At 36.5% G+C, this 11,893-nt stretch overlaps 1 protein-coding gene and 1 long non-coding RNA gene across 7 annotated transcripts in view; one reads left to right on the forward strand and one right to left on the reverse strand.

Moving 5' to 3' along the window:
• Window positions 1-7,652, forward strand: part of THAP6 (THAP domain containing 6) — a 19,075-nt gene extending 11,423 nt beyond the window's left edge. For all 5 annotated transcript variants that reach the window (XM_024115403.3, XM_024115405.3, XM_024115402.3 and 2 more), the window contains one exon: window positions 5,845-7,652. In XM_024115403.3, coding sequence (XP_023971171.1) covers window positions 5,845-6,102 — 258 coding nt within the window. In that variant the 3' untranslated portion in view covers window positions 6,103-7,652. The remainder of the gene's footprint in view (window positions 1-5,844) is intronic.
• Window positions 7,653-8,181: 529 nt separating this feature from the next.
• Window positions 8,182-10,796, reverse strand: LOC114486577 (uncharacterized). Of its 2 annotated transcripts, none has more exons than XR_003680555.2 (2): window positions 10,094-10,796; window positions 8,182-8,331 (listed from the first exon to the last, which is right to left on the reverse strand). It is a non-coding gene; the product is annotated as an uncharacterized lncRNA (long non-coding RNA). The 2 variants fall into 2 exon arrangements; XR_003680556.1 differs by lacking the exon at window positions 10,094-10,796 and adding an exon at window positions 9,979-10,084.
• Between the last annotated feature and the right edge of the window lie 1,097 nt (window positions 10,797-11,893).

The raw sequence follows: 11,893 nt of genomic DNA on the forward strand, positions 1-11,893 counted from the left end.
TCCCATGTTAGGGAAGTTTTCGACTATAATCTCTTCAAATATTTTCTCAGGTCCTTTCTCTCTCTCTTCTCCTTCTGGGACCCCTGTAATGCAAATGTTGTTGCATTTAATGTTGTCCCAGAGGTCTCTTAGGCTGTCTTCATTTCTTTTCATTCTTTTTTCCTTTTTCTGTTCCGTGGCAGTGAATTCCACCATTGTGTCTTCCAAGTCAGTTATCTGTTCTTCTGCCTCAGTTATTCTGCTATTGATTCCTTCTAGTGTATTTTTGATTTCAGTTATTGTATTGTCCATCTCTGTTTGTTTGTTTTTTAATTCTTCTAGTTGTTTGTTCTTTAATTCTTCTAGGTCTTTGTTAAACATTTCTTGCGTCTTCTCGATCTTTGCCTCCATTCTTTTTCCAAAGTCCTGGATCATCTTCACGTTCATTATTCTGAATTCTTTTTCTGGAAGGTTGCCTATCTCCACTTCATTTAGTTGTTTTTCTGGTGTTTTATCTTGTTCCTTCATCTGGTACATAGCCCTCTGCCTTTTCATGTTGTCTATCTTTCTGTGAATGTGGTTTTTGTTCCACAGGCTGCAGGCTTGTAGTTCTTCTTGCTTCTGCTGTCTGCTCTCTATTAAATAAATTGACTTTTGTATATCAATCTTGTATCTGTCAAACTTGATAAACTCACATATTATCAAAGCTTTTTTTAGAGGTCATCAGATTTTCTACATAGACAATCATGGTGTCTGTCACTAACAACAGTTTTAGGGTATTCCCTGGCGGTCCAGTGGTTAGGACTCCACGCTTGCATTGCCGAGGGCCCAGGTTCAGTTCCTGGTTGGGGAACTAAGATCCCACAAGCCACGTGGCATGGCCAAAAAAAAACCACAGTGTTAATTCTTCCTTTCCAATATGAGTGCCTTTCATTTCTTTTTCTTGCTTTATTGCACTACCTTGAACCTCCAAGGTTATGTTGAAGAGAAGTACTGAGAAATGATCTCTATGCTTTGCTTCTGATTTTAGGAGGAAGTTGTTCAGTGTTTCACTATTAAAGATATTCATATGATATTAAATATGATGTTAACTGTAGGTTTTTCATAACTGCCCTTTATCAGATTGAGGAAGTACCTTTCAATTTTTTTCTTCCAGTTTTACTGAGATATAATTGACATATAGCCCTGTATAAGTTTAAAGTGTACAGTAATGGTTTGATTTACACATATCAGGAAGTGATTATCACAGTGAGTTTAGTGAACATCCATCATCTCATATAAACAAAATAAAAGAAATAGAAAAATTTTTTCTTGTGATGAGAAGTCTTAGGATATACTCTCTTAACAACTTTCATATATAACATACAGCAGTGTTAATTATATTTGTCATGTTGTACATTATATCCCTAGTACTTATTTCTCTTATAACTGGAAGTTCTTACCTTTTGACTGCCTTCATCCAACTCTCCCTCCTCCTATCCCCTGCCTCTGATAACCACAAATCTCAACTTTTTTCTATGAGTTTGTTTGTCTGTTTTTGAAGTATAATTGACCTACAACATTATGTTATTTCCTGTTATACAACATAGTGATTCCATATTTCTATACATTTCAAACTGATCACAATAAGTATAGTTACAATATGTCACCATACAAAGATATTACATAGTTGTTGACTGTATTCCCAACACTTGTACATTTTGTACCTTTGACTCATTTACTTTGTAACTGGAAGTTTGTTCCTCTTACTTCCTCACCTGTTTCTTTCCTCCCCACCCCCTCTAGCAATCACCTGTTTGTTCTCTGTATCTACAACTCTGTTTCTGCTTCATGTTTGTTCATTTGTTTTGTTTTTTAGATTCCACATATAAGTGAAATCATACAGTATTTGTCTTTCTCTGTCTGACTTAAATTCACTTAGCATAATACCCTCTAGGTCCATCCATACTGTTACATAGGAAGTGCCTTTCTATTCCTACTTTGCTGAGAATTTTTATCAGAAAGGAATGTTAGTTTTGTTAAATGCTTTTTCTGTGTCTGTTGAGAGATCATTTGGGTTTTAGTTTTTAGTTTGTTAGTATGATTAGTTACATTGATTGACTTGTTTTTATTTTTTTTTTTTGGCCGTACCACATGGCTTGTGGGATCTTAGTTACCCCACCAGGGATTTGAACCTGGCAGTGAAAGCGGAGTCCACCAGGGAATTCCCCAATTAATTTCTTAATGTTAAACCAGCCTTGTATTCTGGAATAAACCCTACTTCTTCATGATGTTATCCCTTTTATATATTGTTGGATTAGACTTAAAATTTTGTTTAGAATCTTTCCTTGTATGTTCGCAAAGAATATTGGCCTGTAGTTTTCTTTCCTTTGAATGTCTTTGTCTGGTTTCAGTATCAGAATAATGCTAACCTCAAAGAACAAGTTAGAAAATGTTGCCTTATTTTTCAATTTTCTAGAAAAGTTTGTATAGATTTGCAGTTATTTCTTCTATAAATATTTGGTAGAATTCCCCAGTAAAACTATGTGGGGCTGTAATTTTCTTTGTGGGAAAGTTTTTTAAGGAGCTTGTTATCTTCCCAGGCATTTGTCCATTTTATTTCAGTTGTCAAGTTTATTAGCTTAAAATTATTCAAAACATTTCCTTATTATCTTTTCAATTTCTATAGAATTTGTAGTGATATCATCTGTCTCATTTCTGATATCAGTAATTTGTTTCTGTTCTCTTTCATTGCTGATCAGTCTGCCTAGAGATTTCAGTTTTATTGATCTTGTCAGGAACTAGCTTTCACTGATTTTTCTCATTTTTCTTTGATGTTGTTTTTATTTTCTACTTCACTGATTTCCACTCATCTTTATTATTTCCTTTTACTTATTTCAGTAAAATGTGCTCATCTTTCTAGTTTCTTAAGTTGGAAGCTGAGGTCATAGATTTGAGGCTTCTCCTTTCTAACGTTAGCATTTAGTGATATTAATTTCTCCTTAAGTATTGCTTTAGCGGCATTCCACAAATTAAATGTGTTTTCATTTTCATTTAGTTCAAAATACTTCCAAATTCCATTTTGATTTGTTCTTTGATCCATGGGTTGTTTGGAAGTATGCTATATAGTTTTCAAATATTGGGGAACTTCCCCAATATCTTTCTATTATTAATTTCTAACTTAATTCTGTTGTGGTCAAAGAATATACATTGGGTGACTTGAATGCTTTTAATTCTTTTTTTTGAGACTTATAGCCTACAATATGGTCTGTCTTGGTAAACATTCTGCATGCATTTGCAAAGAATGTATAGTTTGCTGATGTTAGCCAGAATGTTCTATAAATGTCAATTAGGTCAAATTGATAATGTTCAAATCTGCATTCTTAATTAATTTCTGTCTACTTGTTCTATCTTTTATTGAGAGAGAGCTGTTAATCTTCTAGTATACCTGTGGATTTGTCTAATTCTCCTTAAATCGTCAGTTTTTGCTTGTTACATTTTGCAGCTGTTATTAGGTACTAAATATTTAGTATTCTTATGTCTTGATAAATTAACCCCTTTATTTTTAAGAAATGGCCTTCTTTATCCCTGGTAATATTCATTGCTCTGAAGTCTACTTTGTCTGATAGTAATATATCCACTCTAGTTCTCTGTTTATTAGTGTTATTGTAGTATACCTTTTTCAACTCCTTTACTTTCAACCTGTTTGTGTCTTTTTATCATTAAAGTGCTTTTTTTCTGGGCAGCATGTACTCTTGGGTCTTGATTTTTTTAATATAACCTGATAATTTCTGCCTTTTAATTGGATTATTTAAACTCTATACTTAATGTGATTACTATTACATTACTTTAAATTTTTTTATATCACATTACTTAATGTGATATGGTTTGGTTTAAATCTGTCATCTTATTTCCTGTTCCATTTGTTCTTTGTTCTCATTTTCTTCTTTTTTTGCCTTCTTTTGGATTAACTGAATTTTTTTTACAATTCCATTTTATCCTTTTTTTCACTCATTAGCCATAACTCTTTGATAGTTGCTTTTGGGTTTATAGCATCCATCTTTAATTTACCACAGGCTACATGATAAGTGATATTATTCCACTTAGCATATAGTATATGAATCTTATCATAGTATAATTTATTTCTCCTCTCCAACCCTTTTTGCTACTGCTTTCATACATTTCACTTTACATATGCTATGAACCTCCACTACATTTTATTATTTTTGTTTAAACAGTAAATTATCTTCTAAAGAGATTTAAATAATAGTAAATCTATTATTATATATTATTATTATGATAATCTATTAAATTTATTATAAATAAATTTAAATTGTAAGTTTTATGTCCAGGTATCCTATTTGATTCTTTTTTAATATCTTTCATGTCTCTGCTTAACTTTTAAACATATATAATACAGTTTTAATAACTTTGTTAATTCCCTGTCTGCTAATTCTAACATTTTTGAGTTCTGGGTTGGTTTCTATTGATTGGTTTATCTCTTATTATGGCTCGTATTTTCCTGCTGCTTTGCGTGCCTGGTAAATTTTGAGTGCCAGATTTTACTGTGCTGGATGTTGGATAGTTTTTTGTCCTGTCTTCTAGAGCTTAGTTATGGAGTTTGGTTATTTGGAAACAATTTGATCCTTTCAGGTTTTGCTGTTAGGCAGGACTAGAACAGTGCTCAGTCTCAGGCTATTTGTTCTCCACCACTGAGGCAAGACTTTTGTATACTCTACTCAGTGCCCCATGAATCTGGTCTGGCTGGTGGGAGTAGTGTCTATGCCCTGTGAGCTCAGGGCACTCCTGATCTTTTCTGGTTACTCTTTCCTCAACCTCGAGCAGTTTCCTACAAGGAAATACTTGAGGGGGAGCCTCTGAAGATCTCCAGGGTTCTCTCTCTGTGTAGCTCTTTCCTCTCTAATACTTTGTCCTATGAACTGTAGCCACCTTGGTCTCCCTGGATACTTTGCACTATCTCCTCAACTCTATCTACCAAGCTCTACCTGGGTTTCCTCCCCTTGCACTGAGGCCTAGAACTCTCTCAAGGCAGTAAGCTGGGCAATCATAGGGCTCACCCCTTTGTTTCCCATCTCTCTGCAGTATCTGCCTTCGTTGCCTGATGTCTGTTTATCTTCAAACATTTTTACATCTTTTGGCTGTGTGTTGGGGTTTTTTTAGATAGGAGTCAATCCAGTCTATGTTAATCTCATCTTGGCTGAAAGCAAAGTCCTCTTCACTAATGTTAATATTAAGTAACAGCTTTTCAAAATTATTTTATGTCACATTTATAAGATATGTCAGTGTTGTTTTTGGATGAAGAAAAGTCTACCCAGCACACATAAACATAACCACAATCAATACTGAAAACTTAAATTATCTCTTTAAAACCCCAAGACCAGAGTCCTCTCTAAATCCATAACACCCAGCCTGAGGACCTGCTTCAGTGCTCCTTTTCTGTCATAGCTTATAAAGTGAAATATTCATCAAAATAAAGCAATTCAGTTAAAAGTTTAAAAATTTAAGTTTTTGTGATAGGTAAAACTTAAACTTAGCAGCTCCACACTCAGAGACCAAAAGCTGTATAGTCATTGTGAATGTCATGCTGTTCATAAGCAGATACCTACCTCCAGGTGAGAAGTACTTCCCATCCACAGGATTCTGTACTTCTCGTGTATGACTGGCCTTAGACAAAGAGGGAGGCCCTAGGCGCCTGAAATATTGTTCTACCCCCATCCTCTTCCTATGTTCTTTAAACCTCTTAGTATCACCAACTTAAAGGTCTTCTCTAAGTATAGTAAGTGGAGAAATAGCTAAGGCCTAGTTATAATTTTTTATCTCACTGCTTGTCTGTCTGGTTTAATAACTTGGTGTTTATGTTTTTAGGAACATAGCTACAGTGTGATGGACAGTCCAAAGGAACTTAAGCATAAATTAGATCAAGTGATCAGCGAGCTAGAGGATACCAAGAAAAGTCTGCGGAATGTTTTAGGCCGAGAAAGACGTTTACAAAAATCATTGAGGAAGACAATCAGGGAATTAAAGGATGAATGTCTCATCAGCCAAGAAACAGCAAATAGACTGGAAGCTTTCTGTTGGGGGTGGTGTCAGGAGAGCATAGAACAAGACTATTTCATGAAATAATTTCATGTTATGTTCTACCTAAAATTGTTATTGGTACAGCTTTTCAGAAAATGATTACCATCATTAAATAATATCCGTCATTTAGAGTGCTTCTTTGGATCCTCCGCAGCATTATGCATTAGTGTTATTATCCAAAACCTTTTTTTTTTTTTAAGATATTCAGAAATTTGTGCTGGTTGTCATGTTTTTGGGTGACTTGAGACAATTATGTTTTTATAGACCTAAACTAGTGCCAGGTCACTATTGTAAGATGTTAAGAGATCAAGAAGATTCTGTAGGACTAAGGAAATGATTTCAAATCAGCCACATTAAGCTGTAATAGTAGAAACTGGACACTGTAGCAGCATCAGATTTTTGGCTTCAAAGGAGTACCTTTGCTTATGTAGGCTTTATGGTAAGTACATTGAATTGTACTTTAACTGTATTTTACCACAAAGCAGAATTCATTTATAACACATGTCCATCTTGGATCCAATCCAAGGTGCTTTTGTTATCAGTAATACCAAAAGATCTTTTTACAGGGCATCCCATGGTACTGACCTTGAGAACAACATATGGTGCAGATCTCTTGGCTTTTAAAGTTGTTCAGAGCCAAGTTAAGAAGACCCCTGATGAGGTCTTGTTTTTTCGGTACAGTACATCATTTCCTCACTAGGAGTACTTTGATGTAAACCAGCATAGCTTTAACAAATTTTTAAAGAGGGTCATAAATCTGATTTTCAAATGGTTACTCTGACAGTTCTGAACAGTTTGTTTCATGACTGTTATTTCATCATAAAGGTATATGTTCAAAATCTGAATGCCAGTAGTAACTGGATATTTTCAATGCTGTTTTGTATTTTACAGAAAGTAGTACTAACATTTTTAAAAATACAAAATACAGAAGAAACCATTAAAAATAATGATGTGGCTCTTCTAGTTAAAATAGGAATTGGAGAGAGTTATAATATTTTCCTTTAATTAGGAGAGTAGATTACTATCCAAGAGCTTTTATTTAGAGAAAAAGATAAGTAAACAGCAATTTTAGAATAGCTTCTTACTGTATTTACGAAAGAATAACTCTTAGTTATTTTCTGATTAATCCAAGGGTAGAAATTTAGGTTTATCTCCTAATTTCTTCGTAAAAACAACTGAAATGAAAAGTCATAAACACTGTGGATCAGAATAAAATTACTAGCCCAAAGCCAAATTCTACTTTGAAGCATGTGTACATTCATGAACTTCATTCACACATCCATGCTATAATAGTTAACAATTTGAATATCAGTTATTTCAATGTGTTAACTAGAAATGAGCTGCATTTTTTGCCAATGTTCATTGTAATTTTATTTGTGTTATATTAATATCAGTAAGGATATGGTCACTTGATTTTTTTTATATTTAAGAATTTTCTGTTTTAACGCACGTTACATTTTTATGTAGGATTCCAAACCTTCCCTCTAAATGGGATTTTACCCACATTTGAAAGATTAGCATTATGCTAAGAAGAAATCACGGAGGTCCTATCTTTTTACTACCTTAATAAAAACTCATTACCTACCCATTATTTTTTTGAGTTATTTAATTTTGAATTCATAGTGGACACTCTAATGGGAAGTTTGGGTATGATCTTAAGTTTTATGTAGATTCTGTGATAGAGATGGAGACTCTTTCCCTCAACCTGTTTTTGAGTAAAAAAAAAATTAAAGTCATTGGACAGTGGAGAAAACTAAGAGGATAGATTCAAGCACAGTATATCCAAATCCTATATCTCTACTGGTTGCTTAGAATAAATCAAGCCCAGAAGACCCTTCCAAGAATCAGTTCCCAGTTTCTGCCACTATTGTCACAGTTGCCGCAGTCACTTCTGCTACTAGTGTTCACAGTGAACTCAGCTTTTGTCTTCTTTTTCGTTGGTCTTAGTATCATCGAGAGAGAGAACTGTGGGCAAAGTATTGGTATCATCAAGAACCCAGAGCTGCCCACTTGCCATTTATTTTTATGGAGAAATGATTACCAATAGATAGAAATCTGACATAAGAGATAGGGTCCTCCCCACCTGCCACCCAAACAAATGCCTGAACATGGTACATACCTCAGTCCACTGTTCCCAGAGATTCCAGCTGAGCCTGAGAAGGAACTGTCCTGTGCAGAGCAGAGCCAGTCATCCGCCATCCAGAGGTCCTTTAAACAGCCAAGGCCAACCTAAGGATATCACTTTGCTTTCAAGCTTGGAATAGCCTCTGGATCCTGGAACAAACCAATATACCAGTTCAACCTCAGCACCAAATCAGGTACAAAAGACTTGATATGGCATTTTTCTCCATATCAAGTTTAAATTTCTAGAAATAGATTTTGGTTGCTAAAGATAATCACAATTATACTAGTCATTCATTTGAGAAAAGATGAAATGTATTAAAAATATATATTTAGTTTTAATAAAAAGATAAAATTATTATAGAAATAATTTGAGTGGTGAAGAATCCATTATATATTTGAAGAATACAATTTTTTTCCAGTAATGTTCTCTATGTGGTTTTTATACATTCAGTTATTCAATAAAATGAGCAGAGAAAAATCAAGAGTATGTATACAGTGGTTTTGCTTTAACTTCTGCTACATTTTTTCCTCCACCAATAACTATAATATCTTAGAGTCTGCTAGGTTAGGTGACCCAGGTAGCAGGCCTGCTTCCACCACAATATGAATCTGCCATAGACCTCTTTCCTGCTTTCAGCCTCACTCAAAACTGGCAGCCTCATGTCACCAGTATATAACTGAGAGCAATATTCTTAGATTTGTAATACACTGCCGTCAGAACCCAGAGAGGCTTATTAGGCATTGTGCTTCCTTATTCATAGTGGGAGATGAAAGTTGTACTAATTTGTCTTTTACTTCAGAGGGCATGTCCTAGCGTGCCCCTGGTCACTGGACACTCCTCCCCCCAAATTGTACTCACGTGGTAGGCCCCTGAATTTCATGAGCTTTATCTCACCCTCTAGAGCATATGTACTTTATCAAGGCCTCAAATTTACTAGTCACATCTTGCTAATCCCATTTGATTAACATAATCCATCAATATAGTGAACTAAGTGATTTTCTATAGAATATCTACCTGGATTAGGTCTCTTTCAATTACAACAGAAGCAGGAGAGTTATAACGTAGGCTGTTAACATCGCTTTTTATTAATTCCATGTGAATGTGAACTGTTTCTGATTTTGTTTTTTTATAGGGATGGGAAAGCATGCACCCAACCGATCACTGATCGCATACCATGTACCCAGAGCCATGTTAATTGACTCTAGCAAGATGTCACATCTGGCACACAGCCATAGTCAGGGCTACCACTTGGCCGAATTTGCTTTAGTCTGCTGTCATCCTGCAGCATCTATCTAAATTTGCAGGAGCCAGAGTGGTGAATTAAATGGAGATATGATGGGGGCCACTGCTCCTACATCCTGTAAGATCTGTAAAGGTGGCACACCCCACACACAAATCTGAAGCTGAGGGGTCGGAAAAAAAAGGAATTAGCATAGCAGGCCTGAGACTGCTGTCCGTAGAAAGACCTGATTGCAAGGTTGGCTCTTGGCTGTCATCTGGGAATTTGGATTTCAGAAGGGTTTCCACCATTCCCTAACTGATAAGAGGGGCTCTCTGTACCTCAACAGTTTGTAGAAACAATGTGGTTTATGCCGAGGACATTTGATAATGTGCTGATATTGGGGAATGTCTTAGGTAAAGAGTACCTACGTGAGCAGCCCCCAGGAAAACTTGGATACTGAATCTTTCATGAGCTTCCCCGGTAGGCAGCATTTCCTATGTGTTGTCACAATTCCATGCTACAGGCATTAAGTACTGCACTAAGAGAGGACTCTTGGAAGCTTACACCTGATTACCTTCAGACTTTGATTCCTCAAACTTCATTTCACCATACTTCTAAGAAGTGTCACATCTCCCTTTTGGAGATTTGCTCAGAAGAAACAAGGGTGCCCATGCTCCCACATCCCTCACCTTCCTCCCAGGTGTACTTCTGATCATAGAATTATGCCTGATGCAAAGCAGGAGCTGGAAGAAATGGAGTTAGGAGAAGAAAATGTCGGACCAGTACAAGGAAACCTCAGAAGCGAAGCCAGATACAGTCTGTCATCTAAGAACTGTATGGGGGTCCGTAGTGAGCACCAGTGACAGCACTTTAAGAGGAAATGCTGAGAACTTAGCACATTCAACAATCTCACAAGTATTTTTCAAGTTTCAGGAACTGTATGCCAGAAAACGTAGGCACTAGAGAGCCAATAAAGAAAAGACCAGTTCCTGCCCTCAAGGACTTTAGAGACTAGTAAGACGTTCCAAAAGTCATAATCCAGGGACACCAAGGAGTGCATTTCAGGAGGATGGGCTGCCTGATACCTTTCTCCTCACGGTGCCCTGCTTTATTAGTAGACGCACGTGCGCAATAGAATTCATACCGCAACATCTTAAGGTATAAGTGCTTCAGTCTCAGTCTCATTCATTTAATATTTCTCTTAGGCACATAAAGAAGTTTATAGACTAGCATATTTAACATCATAACCCATCGAGTGTGCCGCTTTCAAAGCCCCATACACTGCTGCAAGGGATACAAAGATGATTAGAGGAAGGAATTCACAGCCTACAGGGACGCACATGTATGTAACACAAACACAGAGAAGTGGGCAACATGGCAGGACCGTGGCAATTAAAGTAGGTGACTATGAAATTAATGGAGCCTCCAAGTTCCAAAATGGAACTTAAGTGTGTCAGTGTGGGCACCTTAAAAGGTTCTGTCCCAGGGCCTGGATTCTGTTAGCACCCTCCTCAGATGTGAGAGTAGGAGACCCAACCACCTGGGGAGAACCAAACCTGGGTTCAATTCTCAAGCCTGTCAGTTTATTACATAGGGGACCTGGGCCAAGTTACTGAGCTTCTCTGAGTATTTACAAAGTGGACAGTAATACCTTCCTCACCCTGTTGTAGTGAGAATTATATTTAACTGGTTGTAAAACAGACCATACAATGAGCTTTCCATACATTATTTTTCTCTCTTTAAATGCCATAGCAGGAGCATGGGAAAAGGAGATAAGAACAGGAAGAAGGGCAAAACACAAGCAGGGAAAATGAACTTGATAGGGAGACAGGAAATAATAGTAGTACAGGCAACAGTGGCCAGTTGAGCTATTTGTGCCTTAAATAAACTTTCCCTCTCTGTGGCAGCTCAAAAGCAGGCAAGGAACATTGTCCCACTGAAAGGGAAAGTTTTATTTAATCATATCCTCCCACGTCAACCCTGAAAAGTCATTTAATCTATCTTAGCTATGTCTCATTCATTCCTTTATTCATTCGATTTCACAAAGCACTTTAAACAGTGCTACTCATCATGTGGTTCAGAAACCAGTGTCCAAGTGAAGGAGCTGGCACCAGAAAGTAAATCAACTACATCACCAAGCCCACTATTTAGTCAACATTTTTTCATAGCAACAGTTTCTGCCTGAATGAAACAACGTGTTGATTTACATTGTAGAACGAGGAGCACCTTATCTCATTCTGGACTAGCTGCTTTGAGTAGCACCGTCTCAGAGTACCCAGTCACTTACTAAATAGACAGTCTTTGAACTAACCTTAGCTGAGGAGTCCCCGACAGGTTTGTGTCAGATAATAAATTTCCCAAATCCTTGTGGTAGAGCTTGTGCAGTTAAAAAAAATAACATCACATATGACTCAGCAAATCTGGCCTCATGCTTTTTAAAAGAGAAGTTTTATCAAAGATAATGAAGCATACAGGCTGTGCAGAATGCT

Source organism: Physeter macrocephalus, chromosome 7 (assembly GCF_002837175.3).
Source record: "Physeter macrocephalus isolate SW-GA chromosome 7, ASM283717v5, whole genome shotgun sequence".
Classification (NCBI taxonomy): Eukaryota; Metazoa; Chordata; class Mammalia; order Artiodactyla; family Physeteridae; genus Physeter; species Physeter macrocephalus.